Source organism: Naegleria lovaniensis (assembly GCF_003324165.1).
Source record: "Naegleria lovaniensis strain ATCC 30569 chromosome Unknown tig027, whole genome shotgun sequence".
In the NCBI taxonomy this organism is placed as follows: Eukaryota; Heterolobosea; class Eutetramitea; order Acrasida; family Naegleriidae; genus Naegleria; species Naegleria lovaniensis.
This window is the reverse complement of record NW_025407849.1, coordinates 207,223-227,660: the sequence shown is the minus strand read 5'-3', so window position 1 is coordinate 227,660 and position 20,438 is coordinate 207,223. Positions and strand designations below refer to the sequence as shown.

The 20,438-nt window shown below is 36.6% G+C and overlaps 12 protein-coding genes across 12 annotated transcripts; 7 read left to right on the top strand and 5 right to left on the bottom strand.

Annotated features, from left to right (window-relative positions):
- Positions 1-33: 33 nt before the first annotated feature.
- On the bottom strand, positions 34-795 carry C9374_006360 (uncharacterized protein; the record flags this gene model as incomplete). The annotated part of the gene is made up of 1 exon (XM_044696212.1): positions 34-795. One exon carries the CDS (start codon positions 793-795, stop codon positions 34-36), a length of 762 nt encoding a protein of 253 aa, XP_044547051.1.
- A 139-nt stretch (positions 796-934) lies between these two features.
- C9374_006359 (uncharacterized protein) lies at positions 935-2,316 on the top strand (the record flags this gene model as incomplete). The annotated part of the gene is made up of 3 exons (XM_044696210.1): positions 935-1,322; positions 1,381-1,646; positions 1,699-2,316. The coding sequence occupies 3 exons, from the start codon at positions 935-937 to the stop codon at positions 2,314-2,316; spliced, it is 1,272 nt and encodes a 423-aa protein (XP_044547050.1).
- A 69-nt stretch (positions 2,317-2,385) lies between these two features.
- On the top strand, positions 2,386-3,381 carry C9374_006358 (uncharacterized protein; the record flags this gene model as incomplete). Its single annotated transcript, XM_044696209.1, has 1 exon — positions 2,386-3,381. The coding sequence occupies one exon, from the start codon at positions 2,386-2,388 to the stop codon at positions 3,379-3,381; it is 996 nt and encodes a 331-aa protein (XP_044547049.1).
- A 99-nt stretch (positions 3,382-3,480) lies between these two features.
- C9374_006357 (uncharacterized protein) lies at positions 3,481-6,581 on the bottom strand (the record flags this gene model as incomplete). Its single annotated transcript, XM_044696208.1, has 2 exons — positions 3,481-5,607; positions 5,694-6,581. 2 exons carry the CDS (start codon positions 6,579-6,581, stop codon positions 3,481-3,483), a joined length of 3,015 nt encoding a protein of 1,004 aa, XP_044547048.1.
- Positions 6,582-6,803: 222 nt separating this feature from the next.
- C9374_006356 (uncharacterized protein) lies at positions 6,804-7,487 on the top strand (the record flags this gene model as incomplete). The annotated part of the gene is made up of 1 exon (XM_044696207.1): positions 6,804-7,487. The coding sequence occupies one exon, from the start codon at positions 6,804-6,806 to the stop codon at positions 7,485-7,487; it is 684 nt and encodes a 227-aa protein (XP_044547047.1).
- A 340-nt stretch (positions 7,488-7,827) lies between these two features.
- Positions 7,828-9,552, top strand: C9374_006355 (uncharacterized protein; the record flags this gene model as incomplete). The annotated part of the gene is made up of 3 exons (XM_044696206.1): positions 7,828-8,513; positions 8,616-8,851; positions 8,993-9,552. The coding sequence occupies 3 exons, from the start codon at positions 7,828-7,830 to the stop codon at positions 9,550-9,552; spliced, it is 1,482 nt and encodes a 493-aa protein (XP_044547046.1).
- Positions 9,553-11,104: 1,552 nt separating this feature from the next.
- C9374_006354 (uncharacterized protein) lies at positions 11,105-11,635 on the bottom strand (the record flags this gene model as incomplete). The annotated part of the gene is made up of 1 exon (XM_044696205.1): positions 11,105-11,635. One exon carries the CDS (start codon positions 11,633-11,635, stop codon positions 11,105-11,107), a length of 531 nt encoding a protein of 176 aa, XP_044547045.1.
- Positions 11,636-12,485: 850 nt separating this feature from the next.
- C9374_006353 (uncharacterized protein) lies at positions 12,486-13,605 on the top strand (the record flags this gene model as incomplete). The annotated part of the gene is made up of 3 exons (XM_044696204.1): positions 12,486-12,594; positions 12,658-13,173; positions 13,280-13,605. 3 exons carry the CDS (start codon positions 12,486-12,488, stop codon positions 13,603-13,605), a joined length of 951 nt encoding a protein of 316 aa, XP_044547044.1.
- Positions 13,606-13,722: 117 nt separating this feature from the next.
- On the bottom strand, positions 13,723-16,975 carry C9374_006352 (uncharacterized protein; the record flags this gene model as incomplete). Its single annotated transcript, XM_044696203.1, has 5 exons — positions 13,723-14,279; positions 14,343-15,213; positions 15,286-16,055; positions 16,211-16,262; positions 16,343-16,975. The coding sequence occupies 5 exons, from the start codon at positions 16,973-16,975 to the stop codon at positions 13,723-13,725; spliced, it is 2,883 nt and encodes a 960-aa protein (XP_044547043.1).
- A 494-nt stretch (positions 16,976-17,469) lies between these two features.
- On the top strand, positions 17,470-18,384 carry C9374_006351 (uncharacterized protein; the record flags this gene model as incomplete). The annotated part of the gene is made up of 1 exon (XM_044696202.1): positions 17,470-18,384. One exon carries the CDS (start codon positions 17,470-17,472, stop codon positions 18,382-18,384), a length of 915 nt encoding a protein of 304 aa, XP_044547042.1.
- Positions 18,385-18,433: 49 nt separating this feature from the next.
- Positions 18,434-18,787, top strand: C9374_006350 (uncharacterized protein; the record flags this gene model as incomplete). The annotated part of the gene is made up of 1 exon (XM_044696201.1): positions 18,434-18,787. One exon carries the CDS (start codon positions 18,434-18,436, stop codon positions 18,785-18,787), a length of 354 nt encoding a protein of 117 aa, XP_044547041.1.
- A 138-nt stretch (positions 18,788-18,925) lies between these two features.
- C9374_006349 (uncharacterized protein) lies at positions 18,926-20,391 on the bottom strand (the record flags this gene model as incomplete). The annotated part of the gene is made up of 3 exons (XM_044696199.1): positions 18,926-19,870; positions 20,003-20,307; positions 20,364-20,391. The coding sequence occupies 3 exons, from the start codon at positions 20,389-20,391 to the stop codon at positions 18,926-18,928; spliced, it is 1,278 nt and encodes a 425-aa protein (XP_044547040.1).
- Positions 20,392-20,438: the final 47 nt, after the last annotated feature.

Here is a 20,438-nt window from a genome sequence, read left to right as displayed (position 1 = left end):
AAACTAAGGAATTACTAGAAATGTGTGCCAACTTTAAGGATTTTCGATTATAGAAAAAGGGTGAAAGAAAATCTTGATTTTGACACAATGAACTTGTAGCAATAGCTCAAAAATACTTCCAAACTTGTCGCCATCTACAGTAACGTATAGAGTGGTTTTGTGGATATCATCTACTTTGCATATGGCATCCAGAACATGATGCAAGGGATCAATTCTTCTGAACACTCGGATCCATATCGGTAAATGATCTCGATCGGGTTCAAGATGTGCATTAAGGGTTAGGCCTAGAGAGTTAAGCTCAACTTTTCTTGAATCTAATTCCTCTCCATAATTCATATTGGTAAGTCTCTTCCAAAAATCCATATTCTTTGAAAACCACTCTCTCATATCTGTTTCATTTTGAATTTCCGTAACAGAAGGAGAAAAATTTGACCACTCTTCTTTATGAGTAAGAAAGGTTGTGGGCGCGAAGAGAGAAGAGCTGGAGCGAGCTGCACTCATGGTTGCTGAGCATTGGCTGGATTGCATTTGAAAAGCCTTTTGCCGAGAAATACCTTTTTCAATGGAAGATATTTCAACGAGCTCTACCTCCTCTGATGGTATCGGAATTGTTAAATCTTTCGTTATCCTATTATTATTACTGATGACTATAGTAGCAGCATGGTTAACTCCTTCACGTATTGTTGTTTCTGCTACACCACCTTTCCTTCTAAAACTTGTTCCCATCAGAAAGACCATACATCCCACGCACCCGAGAATGATTAAGGTGATCAGAGTTTTAAGCCGTAAGTTCATTTTTTTTAAATCGAAAAGAGGCCAACAATGAATCAGTTCATTTTTGGTCTGTGTTTTGCTCGCTCGAGAAAACGTTTTGGTCCCTTGCAGATTCACGAGTTCAGGCTGAACTTCAAAGCTGTAGATCCTGCACCAAAAAATGAATGGAATGGAGCCAAAAAGGCTTTTACTGATTTTGACGCTGCTCGTATGGGGAGGGTGTGTGTTGTACTATATTGTCCTGAATGATCGTAAACAAACAGGAAAGGGATATGAATCTATGAGTTCACTAACAAACAAGAACGTGCAAAAAACAATTCATACCGCTCCCTCTCCACCTCAGCCTTCAGTATCGGAAAAGATTACAAGTCCTCCATTTCAAAGAAAAGTTTTTCCAATTACATACCTTAATTTTGATTTTCTCAATCAAACCAGCACTTCTAGTAGAAATATTGAGGTGGCCTGTTCTACCTTTATTTCCTCATATTTTTCCAGAAATATAGACACCAAGATACCTCCGATCGTAGTTGGGTATGGTGATGATTATGGTAAGTGAAAGAGCCTTACATTGGAATTTTAACGATTTTTGCACTGAAACCTTAACAGCCCACTGGAAAAAGTTTGTTCGTGTCCATGATTTTCTAATCAGCACAGCATCGGATTTCATTCACGAAGAGGATTTGATTTTCTTTTTTGATGGACTTGATTCCATGTTCACTGGAGAACCACAGGACATGATCAAGGGCTACATGGATTATTTGGAGCTTGAAAATTTCAGAGAAATGAACAACACCACACAAGATTGGCCCATCATTTTCAATTGTGAGAGAAATAAGTGGCCATCAGAAGGGGAATTTGCAGTATTCGTTAAGGTACGTAGGTCTCAACTGCATTTCTTAAATTATGATTAAATTGTTACGATAGAATTTTGATAGAGGGTTTTTGAACAAGTATAGACATCTCTATCCTGTTAAAACATACTGTCCTAGAGATTCAGGGTTTTTGTATTTAAATTCAGGAATGTATTTAGGAAGAAAAAAGGACATTAAGAAGTTTTTTAAAATTGCCGTTTCCATCATGCATGACGGAATGGACATTAGGAAGGTTGATGACCAAGCAGTAGTTCACTATTTATACATTGAAAAAAAGTTCCCAATCATTGGTGACTGCCAATCTTCTATATTTTTAGCGTCCTACCTTGCTTGCGAGTACTTTCAACTCAACTCTAATGGATGTACTGTAAGCAACAAACTGAACCCTCTAAAATATCCACAAGCAGTTCATTCCAATGGACCTAAATGTAACACTTACTGTCCATGCTTGTACGAAAACATGCAACGAAGTGAAATGAGGACCTATTTGGAACGGGAAACCACTATGCAAAACGTTTCCTCGATTCATTCTTTACAAAATGTAAAGAATAATTTGAGAATTGATCTCTATCTATCTGATAACAACAAGATTATGTCAGTACCTTTGACAAAGTTTTGCAGTGAGAAGTCCTTGTTTCATTTCAATAAAGACAACTGCCTTAAGAAGTAACATGAAGTTCCCTCTTGACTGAACACAAAGCCAAATGTGTACTGACGAGGAACATGATGAACAAAAAAAATGGACAAGTTTCAAGGCTTAATATTGTTTCTGCTGCTCATGTTCATCACTTCGTATTGGTTGTTCTATGGAACGTTTAAGGACGGTGTTAAAATGTATAGGGAAAGCCATTTGTCCTTGCAATCAAAAGAGAATCGTGTTTCCGTTGAACAAACGAATACTTTTCCGATAACAAGCAACAACCATGTAACCATACCTCTCAAAAAGAAAGGAGTGATCGTATATCTTCTCCATGAGAATGAAATATCTAATTATTTAAGGAGCATTGAGCTGTTACACAAAAATTTCAATATGAAATACAAATATCCCATATTAGTATTTTATGAAAAATCTCTAAAAGAAGAATCATTGAATCAGGTAAAGCTTATGACAAAATCTATCGCGTCGGAAGTTCCATTAGAGTACTATTACATAAAATTTGAAATACCTTCTCATTGGGATCCAGTGAAGCAGCCAGTCAAAGTACAATGGTCTCTAGGCTACAAATGCATGATCCGATTTTACTTTAAGGAAATTTTTGAATTACCAGTGATTCAACAATATGAATACTATTGGAGGCTTGACACCGATTCTTTTATATTAGAAGAAATGAGCTATGATCCGTTTGAAAAGATGAAAGCAAATAACTATGCATACGGAACCATTGCACTTGATGAAGATGCAGGACCGGTTGTTGCAGGTATGACAACAATGGTTCAAGAATATATAAATACAAGACCTACCAACGCTTCTCTCAATTCTTACACTCCAAATACCAGGATGGTATATAATAATTTTGAGGTGGTACAAATAGACCGATTCTTGGATCACAGGGTTTTAGATTTTGTGGATTACATTGACAAATCCAATAATATTTTCATTCGAAGATGGGGAGATGCACCGTTGCGATTTGCAGAGTTGAACCTTTTCTTTGATTGGAAAAAAGAAGTACATATATTTTGTGACATCAAATATGAGCATTCACACCACAGTAAAATCATTTATAACAAGTGTTAAAGTACAGAGCACACAAGGAACTGCTTTGAAAAAGGAAGTAATTGTAACAACAAACAAAATAACAGTGTAAAATTGCTAGAATCATATGATCTCAAGTTTTTATGCTTGAGGGATTGTGCTTAAAACATTGTGACATCTTTGGCATGGCTCGTTTTCAACTGGACTTGTATGGCGCCAACAACGAGGGCATTTGTGATAGTTGGCCTTTGAGATAGAGAGAACAACTTGGGTCCCATCAATGCTTGTGTTGTAGGAGTGTGAATAGAGCGTACTATCAGAGGTAGATCCATTCAGCCAATTCACTTGGGACACCATCATAATCTCATCCAGTTGTGTGGCTATTGGATCATTGACTGCACAAGGTGTGAGAAGAGGTGCTATGGCCTCTTTCAATTTTTCACAATCCACTCTTTCAATATTAACCATCACCTCATTACTTGTGCGAAATACTTTATCCATTCTTGCCTTTTCAATGACCTTGTAAATCTCTTGTCGTAGTTCAATAATTAAATTCCATTTCTCTAATAAATGTTCTGAATTGGGAAGTGAAATGTCTGAAAAGAATTGTTCAGGAGAAACAAACCAACCCTCCTCACACAAACTGTTGTGCTTCTTATAGGTCATGCATTGATAAATATCCTCAGCTGTGTGGCAAAGAATAGGAGAAATAGCTTTGGTATAGCAATCAAGAATGTACTGAATGACTCGTTGACATGGTCTTCGCACCTCCTCGCTCGAGCAATACAATCGATCCTTGACGAGATCTAAATAAAACGAAGAAAGTTCATATGTGAACGTCATGATATGTTGAGTCACCTTATAATAGCTGAAATTTTCATAGCACTCAGTCACTTGCTCGCAAAATTGTTTCACTCTTGCAATAATATACAAGTCTGCTTCTATTAAATTGGAGTAGCACTGTTGACCATTCTCTTGAGGAGGTGGTACATAATCTTCTAAAACTCCCAACATGAATTTGGCTGTATTTCTAATCTTCTTCAAATTCGTTGAAAGCTTCTCAAAAACACTTTTTCCTATTGTTACATCCACTGTAAAATCGCTAAAGCAAACCCACAATCTCAATACATCAATTCCATACTTGCTTACTATGGATTCTGGTTCAATCACATTACCCAAAGACTTGCTCATCTTTTTTCCATTCTCATCAGTAATGAATCCATGAGTAACAATTTTCTTGTAGGGAGGAATACCCTGATAAGCCAAACTTGTTAAAAGAGAGGATTGGAACCATCCACGATGCTGATCCGAACCTTCTAAATAAACATCAACCGGTAGAGGAATGCCTGCAGCCTTCATCACTCCAAACCAAGTCGTACCACTATCGAACCATACGTCCAATGTATCCAATCCTTTTTGCCAGCCTTGATTTCTATAGGGAGGTGCCAACAATTCATCTTCATTCTGTTCAAACCAATAATCAGTGCCATGTTTCTCAATCAAATCAATGACATATTCAATACTTTCACTTGTTGCAAGATATTCTGATGGATTATCCTTCTTATAAAACACAGGTATTGGAACACCCCAAGTTCTTTGTCTACTAATGCACCACTCATCTCTCGACTCGATGAATGCTTTCAAACGATTTCTTCCTGTGCTTGGAATCATTTCAATTTTCTCATCAACAAATTCTTTGGCAAGACATTTCAGATTTTTCAACTCGGCAAACCATTGTTCAGTCATTCGAATAATGATAGGTTTTTTGGTTCTCCAATCATAGGGATATCGGTGAGAGTAATCTTCTCTGAATAGTAAATATTTGGATAACTCTTCTTCAAATATTTGAATGACCTTAATATTACCTTGATCAAGAACAGGTAAACCTCTCAATTCTTCGAGTGGTGTTTGTGAGTTATATCGTCCTTGCTCGTCCACAAAGCATGGACCAATGGGAATGTTATTTTCCTTCACGACATGAAAATCTTCCATACCGTGATTGGGTGCAGTGTGTACCAATCCTGTTCCTACTTCGGTAGTGACATGAGAGCCATTCAGAAATGGAAGAAGCCTCTTGTTGTCTGTCAGTTTGAGTGTGAGTGGGTTTTGATAAGACGATAGTTTGGTCTTGTCATCATCGCCATGATGATTGTTCATAAAGAGATCCTTTCCCTTCTTTGCTTCCAATACAAGGTAATTCTTGATACTTGCTTTTTCACAAACAGTTTTTAGCAAATCGGATGCAATGATTAATCTTCTAGAATTGTCCTGATCATAAATGATGGAATATCAATGTCATTATTATAGGATATTGCCTCATTGGACATTAAGGTCCATGGTGTCGTTGTCCAAACAACTGCAAAAAGTTCTCCATATTTCTCGTTGAGACTTGTCTCTACACCTGAATGAACTATTGGAAATAAAATGTAGCACGATTTAGAAATGTGAACATCTGGATACTCTAATTCAGATTCAGCCAAAGCTGTTCCGCTTGAAGGAGACCAAAACACTGGCTTCTTTCCTCTAAATATATATTTCTTTTTAAGCATGTCCAAGAAAATTCTCAATTGTTGAGCTTCAAACATGGGATTCATTGTTTTATATGGATTGTCCCAATCTCCCATAATACCCCAACGCTTGAAATCTTTCATTTGTGAATGAATGGCTTGTTCTGCAAAATCTTTGGCCAATTTTCTAATGGAAGGATCAGAATTTCCGCTCACTTCCATTTTCTTCTTCTTTTTAATTTCTTGAAGGACTTTAATCTCAATTGGAAGACCATGACAATCCCATCCTGGAATGAACTGAACCAAGTGACCTGTTTGTATCTTGTATCTGTTAGTGACATCTTTCAAAATTTTGTTGAGAGCATGTCCAGCATGAAGATTTCCATTGGCATATGGTGGTCCATCATGTAAAGTAAATGTTTTGATGTTGGGTTGATTCAATCGTTGCTCTTTTTGGGTCCGATATGCATATTCAGTACATGTTTTCTGTAAATTAATTTCCTCCTCTACAGAAATTTTTGTTTTGAAAGGAGTCTTTGGTAACAAGATGGTATGGGAAAATCTCTTGTCCCTTTCTTCTACATTGGGTGAGAGAGTAGTAGAGAAATCCCGAGAGGAAATTATGGATGGAGTACCAAAATTAAGTAACAAAACAACGGAATTCTTGTGATGATGATACGACAAGGCTTGTGCATAAAAACACCTGGAATTTCTGAACACAGAGCTTTGCTTCATTTTTTTGCAATACCTTTTCGTTTTCTTTACAAGGTACACAAAAGATTAACGTATGATTGACACCAAAACAATTTAAATTCATCAGTTCTTCCCTACCAATCAATGTAAATCAGGTTTAAGAGAACTCTTGGAGACCCACAAAAAACAAGCTTACCTCTCGACGTCTTTACAAAAACACCTCACCGCAGCACTAGGCTTTTGACACACAACAAAGAAAAAAAAATGATAAAATCATCGAGTATCAAATTTTCCCTTGCCTTCTTGTTGTCTGCTCTTTTGGTCTTGTGTGTTTCTTCGCTCGTAGTTTTGGCTCAAGATGATACCACCACCACCACAACAACAACATCATCAACTGAACCAACCACTAGTACTACTCAGCAACAACATAATGTAAGACTTCTTTTACATAAGAGCGTTTCTCCTGCCGAAGCCATCATCAATACCAACATGACCTTCACGATCACTCTCTTCAATTTGGGTGAAGAACCAGCCTATGATGTAGAAGTAAAAGACAATGAATGGCCAGAAAGCTCGTTTGATTTGATTGAAGGAGAATCAAAGGCTACATTTGCCAAGATTGGCAGCAACGAGAAGGTTTCCTTCACCTACACCATTGTTCCAAAGAGTGTTGGTGAGATCTCTACTCAACATGCCACTGCTTCCTATCGTTTGACACCTGAAAAGGATGAAAAGTCCGGATTGAAGCTTTTCGCTAAGAGTAATATTTTACCATCAATTCCAGTTCTTACTCAAGCTGATTATGATAGAAAGCACGATTCTCATTTGGCAACATGGGCTACCTTCTTCTTGTTGGCTCTCATTCCAACTGCTTTGCCATATGCTGTTTATATGAATGCTAATAACCAAATTCTTGAATTGGCAGATCAAAGCAAGAAGAATCAATAATGTCTTAAGTTATTCGTAGAATGTGTTCCATCCAACGTTCTTAATCTTCACAATAATAAAAATGAAATATTTACATTTATTCCGACCATATTCATTAATTCGACATGTTTCATAGGATTCAATTGAAATGAGTGCGTTGAAACCTCTCTAGGTATGACGTCACCCATTGAACGTGTTTAGACTCCAAAGAACATGAATTGGGTCTGTGGATAATCAAAAAAAAATATTAGACGACAACATTTGCAACAAGACCTCTCTTGACCTTCTTTGACTTTTTTGCTTCCTTTCATATCAAGAGAGAAATATGACAAGCTTGTGTATGAAAATACCTTCTCCGACAATGATCAACAAGACAGCTGTTTCGTTGATGATTGCCATACTACTGATTGCAATCTTGTGTTGTTGTAGTAGTGCAACCTTCGTTCAAGCAACAAGTGCTGCTGAGGCTGCCACTCCACCAACCAGCAGTAGCAGCACCTCATCGGATCATCATCATCATGAAGATGAATCTTCTGAACAAACCACCATCTCTGCCGATCTCTCATTGAAGGATGATATTCTTCAACAGCAAAATAATTCTGGAGCCAGTTCAAACACTTCATCTTCCGATGAAACTCTTAGCAATGGAAAGACTAAAAACAAATCAAAACGAACCATCCAAATTACCATTCCAAAGGATTATGAAAAGTTTGTTCTTAAACCAAGAGTGATTGGAGAAGAACAAAAGATTAGAATTTACAATGCTCAAAACACAACCTTTTATCAGAGAAAATTGAAGAACCCAGTGTTAAAGATGTGGATTCTCATTGTTGGAAGAAAAATGAAGAATGATTTACCATATTATACCTATTCTGCAAAACGTTTCTTTGAGACTGCTTGGAGAAGAAATATTCAAGTCGAGTTGATGGAAATTCAAAAGTTTGACATGATGGTAGCTCATGATGGATCAAATTCTATCATGTATGATGGAGAGGTCATTCCAAGAGAAGAATTCCCTGATGCTGTCTTGCCAAGACTAGGAGCACAGTAAGTATTTGAAGGAGTTTGTGTGTTTTGGCAAGTCTGATTCGTATGACATTTCTCAATGATTTTAATACTTCCGCATTATGCGTGCTATACATTCATCAGTATTGATTATTGGGGTTTGGCTGTGGTGAGACAATTAGAAAAGTTAGACATTTTAGTTTTGAATGGTTTTGAGTCACTTGAAATGACACGTGATAAACTTCAAACACTTCAACAATTAGCAAAGGACCAAATCGCCATTCCAAAGACCATGATTGCTCGATTCCCAATTGACACCTCAATCATTTCACGCCACTTTTCTTTTCCAATCATTTTGAAAAAGTCTTCTGGATCGCAAGGTAAGGAGTGTTGTGTTGTGTGCATCTATACATATATATTTGACATTGACCATTACTTGCTATCACTCTATATTTTACATGGACCGTTTCTTGCTTGACATAAAAATATTCACAAAAATGCATGACACGACGATATTCAAGGAAAGGGAGTACTTCTCGTTCAAAGTGAGGATCAAATTAAGGGTCTTGGAGACATGTTAGATACCACAAAGCCAATGATTATTCAAGAATTTATTGCTGCCAGTAAGGGACGAGATATTCGAGCTATTGTATTAGGTGGTAAAGTCATTGGTGCCATGATGCGTGTTGCCAAATCAGGCTTCAAATCCAATTTCCATCAAGGAGGTTATGTCAAGCCAGTCAAATTGTCCAACTTGTTAGAATGGTTGGCCATTAGTGCTGCACAAAGTGTTGAATTGGACTTTGCAGGTGTTGATATTTTGATTGATCGTGATACCTACAAGATTTGTGAAATTAATTCTTCACCTGGTTTTGAAGGTTTTGAATTGGCTACTGGTGTCAACGTACCTGATCAATTATTCAACTATGTAGAATTGAAGACCAGTATTTGGCGTAAATTAGACAAGAAGAAGAAGAAGAAGAAACCAGTTCTCATTCCAGTTGAAGCAGAGCATGTTGTTGCTTCCAAACCAGAACAAAAACAAGACATTCAAATTGACCTCAATGGCCAACAATTGTAAATTTATTAAATTTTATTAATTTATTAAGAAGAAGAAGAGGAGCACGGACCATCTTTCGAAATGGTGTTTTTTTAAAAAAATATTATCCTAAACCTATGCGAAAACCTTCCATAAAGTTTGCAGTGCTTGCCTCAATGGTTGTTATTACAGCCTTGTTGATCTATTTTTTAATATCTATATACTTTCCCAACTCTCGCCGATTTTCTCATTTTGAAAACTCTGTACAACAAACCTGTCTTTATGAAGGAGCGCTGTTGAGCCAGATATTGGCCCGACATTAAAAAACAATCATTCAACAGTTCCGAATGCCTCAAAAATCCAACAGTTTTCATCTCAACAATCGGAACAACCAAGTAATCAAGTAGAAAAGCATTATTCTGCTGAATCCAAAGGAGATGCACATGCATTCTATGAACTCAATTACGTTCAAATGAGTAATGGAAAGTGGAATTTCCGAAAAAGAAATTCTTCTTTTGTAAATATCAAGCAGTATCCAATAATTCCTTTAACGCCTCTTCCATTATTTTGGAGAGTGGAAGGTGGTCCCAAAGGCATTTCTCAATTTGGGAAGTTGAAGATTGGCCCATCACAGATCATCCAACAATCTCGTCTTTGATGCTGCTGTGTATCTCCAGTTCCTCTGGACTTTGAAAACATGTGGCATGCAATGATGGATTTTTATGTATTTATTTACCAAACTCTAAGGGATTATTACAACAGTGGAGTCAGACGTTCTATTGCATTATTACTTCACACAAACACTTGCTGTAGCTACAGAAAATATACTTGTCATGATAAGGAATCCTGCTGTCCCCAAATTTTCAATCAGTACAGTTGCTATATGCACTGGCAGGCGGTTCTGAAAATGTTTTTTGGACAGACGAAAAATATATCACTAATTACAATGACACTGATTTTTACTTTAAAAAGGTTTCGTTGGACTGATGTATCATGCAGAGTTTTAGAGGGAAACCATTTTACTCTCAGCGAGGTTTCTAATCGAAGGAAATGTCTTGAGCTGTACTTTGAGATGGGAACATTCTTTCTCACCTATTTTGGAATCATCAAATCTTCAAAAGATCGATATCTTACACCTCAAACTTCAACCTGCATAACGTGGTATATTTGTCCCGAAAAGATGCAACCAACAAACGAATTGAAAACGAGGACGAATTCCTCTCCGTACTCAGGACGCAGCTACCAAAAAACACGAGGCTTATTGTTGTACAATTCAGTAAGATATCTCTCGTCGAGCAGTTGAGGATAGTTCATGAAGCATCTATTTTCATAGCTGGACGAGGTGCTGGTATGGCGAATGTAGTTTATTTGAAAAAGGGAGCGCACTATGTCCACATTTGTCCTGATATGTTTCCATTCACCTCATTCAAAGATTTAGTAGATGTCGATTGGTTTTCTTATTCTACCATTGACGTTCAAGTGGTATGCAACAACTCCAAGTGTAATACTAATTGGGGAAATTGGAGAATAAACGTGGAGCATAGTGTGAAAACTGTGTTGGATGCGTTGAATAAAGTTCATGCTACGTAGAGTTCTACTGCGCTTTGAAGCTGCTGATTATTATATGACCTGAGGCAAGTTCAAACTCTGGAGGATTATGGTCGCACTTGGCTCCTGGTATTTTAAATCGAGGATTGAAATTGACCATGGAAGCTGCCTCTCCAAAGTTTGACCTTGAAATAATAAATGCGTCACACATGGAAAGCATTAAAAATTCTGCAAGGGTGGACTGAAATATGCTTGCAGATGCTTCATAGTCAATATGTGCTATTCGTGTGTTGAATGTAATTAATCTGTCCATATATCTGTGTTTTGCATATTCTTTGATTGCTTGACTGTCAGTAGTTAAAAAGATTTTTGGCTCCTGTTGTTCTGGATATCTTTTCTTAATATTTGCCGACACTTGGTCAATACAACTCCAAAATGCTGCTTTGGATGTGTCTAAAAGACGTGGTGGTTCCCTAACCCCATCTCCCGTTCGTATTTGAACTCCAATAACTTGCTGTGTAACGTTTGCCTTAAATTGATTCCAATAAAGTGGGTGGACAAGATCGTTCAACGACATGCTCGGTTTGAACAGGTACTGAAATAAGCATCCAAATATATCGAAAAAATTCATTCTATCAAAACCAAGCTCTTTTCTTCTTTCAATTAGTTTGGGATTGCTGTGCATGTAAGTGTAAACTCTTTCGTTGAATAATACCAATTCCACATCATGAGAAAGTAAATTTCTAAAATCTTCAAACTCAAACTGTTTCTGAGTGGTTTATCGACCACACAAAAGTACTGATCGAATATTTGGAGGAAAGCCCTTCAAGTTTTTGTTTGTGCGCCGAAAATCGCCAGTCAATGGCATTAAATGTCAATGAATGTTCAAGATCTACCGGATGTGAATGGTCAATCAAAAAGATCCTGTCTGAGATTAAGGCAAAATAAAATGTTGTAATAATACCAATTATTCTATCTCCCCATCCAGCACAATTTCCTGTCCTACATCGGTACACGAGATACTTGTCAGTTTTGTTGAAGTTTGCAAGAGCTTCGGAGTGGCGCTTAGTATATTGAAATTGCCATTTATCCGTTCCACAAGTGTAAGAGTTATAATTTTTAAAGTAGGGTATTGGCTTCTTGATGGATGTTTCCTCTTCTCTTTTGATTATCTCTTTTATAATATATTCCTTGACAACTGTTACATTATTTGTTGTTTTGGGGCATACGGCCAATGGAGACTGGATGTAAGGAGGGACATCGCGAGTTGCTTGGTCTTGTTGCCATTCCGAGTTGATGGATAGAATTCTATTCTTCCTAAACACAACAAATACCATCATCATAATGCCGATAATAGCCAGCACCAGCGTTAACAGAACTTTCTTATGTTGTAATTGTTTCATTTTTTTGAGTTTAAGGCTTAAAAAATGAAAAAATTTACGTGGTTGATGGTAGTGGTGTTCACGCTGCTTTCCTTATCCTTTGTGATTTTTAAGAGCCATAATAATAGTAGTAATATCAATTCCGTGGATACGTGTATGTTGATCATATTCAATTGTTGAAGGGACGGAGATGAAGTTTTCATATTTACCTTAATAGATCATCCTTCAGTTCCATCTCAACCGAAGGAACAGAACGTTAATAATGATGTATTGTCCAATGAGGTAACACAAAAGATACCTCAGCCTTCAATCGTTGCATTAGATCAAACAAAGAAGAAGAACGTTGTTTCTTATAGCCTCTATGGAAACAATCCGAAATATGTCATCGGTGCCATTCGGAATGCAGAATTGGTAAAATATATTCTTCCTGGTTGGATTTGCAGGTTTTATCATGATCAAAGCGTCCCACAAGATATTTTGGCAACGTTGAGAGAGATGGGATCTGAGCTTGTTGATATGTCGGCACGAGAGGATCACTCAAAACAAGCTTATTCTGGTACATTTTGGAGGTTTCTGGTTGCAGATGATGAAACTGTCGAACGATTCTTGGTAAGAGATACCGACTCAAGATTAAACCCTCGTGAGGCTGCAGCTATCGAAGAATGGATTCAAAGCGGTTTCGCAGTTCATTCTATGAGGGATCATCCCAACCACAATTACCGTTTTAATGCAGGTAGGTTATGAAAATGGTTGCTGATACGAAAAACCATCGCATGCATGGTTGAAAATGATCATATATATCATAAAACTTTTGAAAATTCACTCCGTTGTTCGATCAGGAATGTGGGGTGCTGTCAGAGGAGCCATTCCAGACATGAAAGGGAAAATCAAGGCATGGTCTGATAAATCACATTACATTGCAGATCAAACTTTCTTAGCCAATGTAATATGGCCTCTTGTGAAGGACAAAACTCTGTCTCATGATTCTTACCATTGCAATGCACACCCAAATTCTAGACCTTTTCCAACCCGACGAATCATGAAGGAGCATGTAGGGCAAGTATTTGATCATCTGGAATCACCACGGTTGACAGATATTTCTCCCTTCTTGGACAGAGAGAGTCCAATAAACTGCAGAAAGAAGCAAGAGTGGAAATTTGGCTGAATCATTGTGGGTTTTTTGTCTATACGACCACAAATTAAGGCTTCAAAGTAAGCTGACTGTGCTTTGAGGAGGATGTTGGCTTTCTAAAACAGCATGGTGGATAGTTTACAAACTTGTTCAAACAATTAAATTGTTCAATTTTTCAATCTTTGGAAGATCGGATGATGATTCGGTCTTCTTTGTGATTTCTCGTTGAATGAGTGAAATGTCAGCGATCACACGCGATTTGACAGGCTCCGTTTTAAAAAGATTGGGTGTTGATGAAGTGTTGACCTTTTGAATGGCTTCACAAATCTTGTCAATGAGTAAATCATAGACTCGCGTCGAATATTTCTGAAGTTCCATTGCATTGGAAGAAAGAAATGTGCTCGAACTTAAAGTTCTATGAACACTATTAGTTTGCTTAATCATGGTAATGAATGGGGTTTGAGTCTTTTGGTCCAACTTGTCATTCCAATTAAAGTTGGTAATTCCATCGCATTGCGCTTTTAGAGCCTCTATTAAAATTGAAATAATTTTCTCGAATATTGAGATACGATGCTCCAACAAATCATTGACAAAATCATTGAATTTAACCAATTGTTTTTTTTGTCCTTCTTGAAGAGCATCCTCAATTTTAGATTGAATATAGGGAACTAGAATGATTAAAAAGTGAATACAATCAGATGCAAGAACTGTGAATCGTGCGAGTGAGTAAATAAATTAGTCAGAAACTCTTCAAACAATTGCAAACTTACTCAAATGTTTTGGAGTAATGGTGGTAATGGCATTGTTAATTTCTCTTGCTTTGGCCATAAGTACCAACTCCCTCAGTTCCAAATTATATACTTGCATAAGTTTGAGAATTCTTCCATGCAAATCTACTGCACTAATGAACACATATTCCTTAGAAAGTAGAGTACAATATTTGGATATGAATTTGAGGAGGCACAAGCTACTCGTTGAAAGTTTAAACTTGATTCCATTGGCAACAATGTACGAGGACTTATCTTCTGTAGGTGTTTGCGCAAGATTTGGAGATGAATCTGACCGAAGTAGAGAAGGGACAGGAGAGGAATTTTTGGTAGGAGTGGTTTGAGAAGATGTAAATGTGGATACAGTGGCTGCAGTAGCGGTACCCAAAAGTTGAAGAGCAGCTTTTTGATACTTTTCTGGAATGCTAGGTACAGATTCCCAACTGTCGCGAGTTAAACGTTTTTTCAATCGTTGTACATAAATAGTGTGGAATTGGTCGAGATAAATCTGTCCATGAGATTGGAATTTTCCTTTCAAAATTGAAGATTTCTGATTGCACAACTTGTCACAGCTATCTATAAAGCTATTTCCAATGGTCATGTACCGAGAAAGTGTGGCATTTGGAAATTTGATGATACTATTATCTATGGCACTGCATATCGTTGAACAATATTGTTGAATATTGTCATTCATAAATAGCAAAATTTTTTGAGTTTCCCGATTTAAGTTTTTCAGCTTGACGCTGTTCACCACAATTTTGTCGGTATTTACATTGGTTTTTTCGTTGGCTTCCTTACAGAATTTATCTACAGCTTGTGAGAACTCTGAAATTCTCTCAAGTTTTACCAGGCATTTCTTGGTCAAAGATTCGAACTGGGTATGTTTTTAGATTGTTGTTAAAATTGAACAATATGTTAGAGATGGGATCGTCATGACATTACTTACCATATCGCAAAATTGTTGAGGTTCAAGTTTTGATACAGTCAATTTTACATCTTCTGACACATCTGTTTTGAGGGGTGACATTACTTTTTCATACAATTCCATCAATATTGTGCCAACATGCTTTTTTGTATAAAGCATTACTGAGCTAGATAAATCTCTATGCAACACAGAAGTAAGAAGAGAAGATAAACTCCAAGTCCATTCTGATGACTCGGTGTCGCTCATAACCTCAGTGATAAGTTCTGCAAATTCTTGCTTAATTGTTTCATCAATAACTTGAAGTTCAATATTAATTTCTTTGGGAATGTGTTTGAGACATGAGATATTAGAAAGTTCAATGCTTTTCTGAAATGTATGATCAATAGTTGATAAAATCTCCAAAGCAGATAATAAATCTCCGCGCTGTGACACTAACAATTTAACGGCCTCCATACTTTCATGCATGGACTCAATAATTTGAAGATATTCGATTGTCTTGTTCAAATTTTGTTTTTTTCGAACTAAATTTGCAACCTCCAATGGCCGTAACACGGCCCCTTGTTCATATGTTGAAATTCTTTTCCTCAGTTCTTGTACAAGAGGAAGTGATTGAAGCAATGTTTCATATAAATCGTTATACTTAATCATGGAGTCGAATATTTCTGATGATCGATAATTGACTTGCTTTTGAACTTGGTTTTCTACTTGGTCTAGATAATAACTTAATTTTTCTTGTAACAATAGAGATGCTGCTTCATTTTCTGTGTTAAAAATTTTGTTGAAATACTCTGCTTTTGATAGGTCAAAATTTTCATCAAAAAAGTAAGCAGGAATGCCCTCCGTTTAGTCATGTATTCTAACAAACTTGCGTTGGAAGAGAATTCTGGAATTTTTGAATATTATTTTATAGAGTCGTTGTGTTAAGTAAATATATCGCCACACTTACCTTTTAAAGACCGATGTGAAAGCTGTTTTTTCAAATCGTCTCTATTGGGAAACTATATTAATTGGATAAATATAATTCGGAAAGTAATTTGTTAATGCCGATCATACAGTTAATAAATCACATTTCACAAACCTTTTCCAACATTTCAAAATAGCTCCTAAAGTCTGATAACGAAATTTCATTTCCCACTGCCAATGATAATGGTGTTTCACTGCTTGATTTTCGTGACTTGTGTGCTCGGTACCGTGAATCAAATTTCTTTTCTACTTGAATAGATTCATAATTCTTTTCACTGAGGGAATCAATAAATGCATAGTCTTCTGCGGAAAGTCCATGGATAATCTCGTCTCCATTTTCGTCAAGAGTGTTTTTTGAAGAATTTGATGCCGAATTGCTCTGAGAAGAGGACGACGACGATGAAAACCACGATGAAAGCATGGACAAGGAAAGGAGTGGAGAGGATGTAGATGAAGCATCCTTTGGATCGTTCAACACCGATGAAAAATCCATATTGTTATATGATGTAAATGAAGAGTAATACTTTTTGATACGTTCTCTCGGCGTCAGAAATCGATATTCATCATTGTTGAAATATTGACTTGATGATGACGATAATGGTGATGATGAATTTAAATTGTCGGTACCAGTCCGATCTGTGCCACTATTACTACTACTCGGAGATGATGAATGATCAATTTTATGTACATGCATAATTTCAATAGAAAGATCTTCCTCATCACTCTCGCTGGCGTGTTTGGTGCTCATTTTTTTTGTAATTGAGACCTTACCAACGCAAATTTTCTCATTTTCCATTCACAGAGGAAATTGAACATTTTAAATTACCTAATGCAGCAGTAAGCGTACAGGGTTTAGTCTCAGCTTTGAGAACGATTGCATTGTGTTAATCCATCAAAGTCTCTGACTTTTTTCAGCAACAGGAATTACGTAAGGCAGCACTTTTCAAACACTGGCACAACAACGATCTTGTAATGGAATAAATATCTTTGCTTCTCTCAATCTACATGTAACCGTGTAAACCATTCCTCCACCTAGTTTTGGAAATTGGAAGAAAATCAATTCTTTATGGTGCCAGGTGGTGGTACTTTATATTTTAGTGGTGAACTATGCCATTCGTTGTTGCGCTATTTATTCATTTCAATATGCATTGCAACCAACCCGAATTTGTTTTCTATTTAAATCCACACACCATGCAAGATTCATTATGACCACCATTAAAAAAAACAACAAACTAGATTCAAATGAAACAACAACCAGAAAATCAGTGCAGTTTGCAAACAAAGAGACACTTGTATCCAATTCAAGAATTTCATTTCACACAAGAAGGATGTTTTGGTGACGAATTACCAAATCATGCCTCCTCGGCAATACAGAATAACGTTGAAAACATGTCTAGTTGTTCTTCATTCATTTCGCACCATGATTTAAGAAACATTCTCATTAACATTTCAGAATGTGTCCATCCACAAGTTGAAAAAAGATTTTCATGGATTTATAAAGCTCAATCCAATGCCTTACTTTTTTCTATTTTGGGAGATCATTCACACTATAATATTGCTCAATCATTGCATGTTTTAAGATCAGCATGTGAAAACAACAAACGAGAGAATGTCCACAGTTCTGGAGTGAATTTGTTAAGAAGAGCCTTCGCCGTGCATGTTCTAAATTCTCAAAATAGTTCACCTCAACCATGTCAAAATTCTCGTGTGGACACCACAGCAACATTACAACTCTATCAAGATTTGTGTTTTTCAGATATCAATATCTTACCACAAGCTAGGAAAAGTAATGCCGTGAATTTCTACTCATTCTGTCTCTATCAAAGTGAACGTAAACGAATTCGCTTACATTATATTTACCCAACCACCACTACTACAAACACTACAACTACCAAAAGTGATTCTTCCAACACGACCTCTCAAGAAGATGAACGCACGATTCCAAGCCATCCTCATCATGTTCAACAAGATCAGTTTCCTCATGATCACTATGGAAATGCCTCGAGTATCATTTTGTGTGGTTCTCTCGTGAATCAATTCTTTCAAGTGAAACGAGTGGAAACCATTCATTCCAACACAAACTGTTCGGCAGAATATGCCATGTATAAATTATGTCGAGGAGGAAAACAAGAATTTCAAATGCTCCAACGTTACTGAGCAGATCAATCAGAAATCTACATCCTTCTCACGTAAACTCTTCACCTACATGTTTGACATTCGATTGGAATTAATTTCCAGTCATTGCTATCATTCAGGTCAACAATATTTCCTTCCCATGGTACGAGAGAGTTCCGAACCACAGAAGATTCAAGATGACGATAATGAGCCATTGATTTTTCATCAAATAGGAACAAATCAACCAACAGTGACCTTGTTCTGCATGGACATTCCAGAGTCGTGGACCTCATGGTACTCGTACACAACCTTTCATTTAAATACTCCAAAATATATTGAAAAAGATTCAAAGGATAATCAAGTGTTGAGCGAGAATGAAGCGAATCATCTGGTTCAAATGCTTGATACGTCTATTGTGAATTCATTGAGCGAGTTAGGTCTTTGAAAGGTTTTGTAAAATACACTAAGCACAAAATTATGAGTTCATTGAATTCAACTAAATGTAAATAAATTTCACTCGAAATGTGAACATATTAAATGAAGAAGCGACCATTTAATGTACCAAATAACCTCTCACACAAAATTAATAATCTTCAAATCCAAGTCGTTTTCTCCACGTGAATAACATTTTAAGCTCTTTAAATTGCGAAACAAGATTTCCCAATTCCTCATCTTTGAAATTTGGTGGCAATGAATACTCAAAACAAACCAAATTTTGAAATGCTTTCTTTTGTAATGAGAGTTTCAATATTTGTTTCACATTTTGTGCTCGATTTGGAGCAGTTCCATATGAAAAGGCTAAATGTGACAAGGAGAGTATTTTCACTTCCTTCATTCCAACTTTGAGAAGAATTTCTAAAAATTCATCAGAAAGATCCATTCGTGAAGCAACAAAATATTTCAAATTATTTCCAATACCTGTCAAAATGGTTTCTGCAACATTTAAATTTTGTCCCAATGTTGAAAGTGTTAATCCTTGTAAATTCTTGAATTTTGCAAGTGCAGTCAATTGTCGTAATTGCATGACATGATCTGCCATGCCATCCAAATTGAGAAAAACTAAATTGTTCTGAAATGTTTCATTGCTAAATATGGAATCTACAATAGTGCAGCTGTGATGTGGAATGATTTGAGGTTGCTCTAAATTAATTCCTTTCAATGTCTTTTCATGATTCTTCAAATAGGAAATAAATCCAGATCCAAAATCCTGAGCTCGCCGATGTACAAAAATTTCTAAATTAGGGAAAATAAAAGAATTGGTCGATGTTTGGTTCACATCACCATACTGATAACTATACATTCCTCCTAAAACTAATCTTTTCAATTTTGTGCATTTCTTGGAGATGATGTTAAGAGTTTCAGAACTCAAGCGTGGTGTGTAGGAAAGATCTAAACTTGTCAACGTTTCTGATTGATGAACAATGGCACTTAAACTTGTGTTTGTTAACAGTCTGCAACCATACAAGCTTAAACTTTCAATATTTGTGGCTAGTGCAATGACCCGTAAAAGAATGTTATCTGTCACTACCTGTCGAGTGAATATTTGAAAGAGTTTTTTTTGATTCAAAAGACGCAAAGATTCAACACAGAAGTCATCATCAATCCGTACATTTGTGATCACGATGATGTTGTGAATTTGAAAAGATCTTCAAAGACATACCTGAGCTGCACATGTACTTTCTTTACAAATATCAATTTCTTTCAAATGTTTCCAACACAAGGCATTAAATTTCTTACAAACAACTGAAACAGTGAACGTTTCTCGAAAGGAGAGAAATTCGAAAATGTAGCGAATAGCATCAAGTGGTAAATTGGCCCATATATTTTGTTCGACAGGGCCAAATAAATCTTCGGAGCACGTTAATTCAATTTTAGAAGTTTGTAGATAGAGAGAAGAGTATACTTTGGCATCGACGGGTGTATTGGAAGGAGTGTTATTAAATTGTTGAATGTCACTATCGGCATCTGTACAATGGAAATTGAAAGAATTTAAAGTGTGATCAAATCGAGAAATGACTAACCTTCTGTGAAACTCGGTGATTGTCCCATGATGATTTAGTGGGTGGACTCTTTGAATTTTTATTCAGATTCAAATG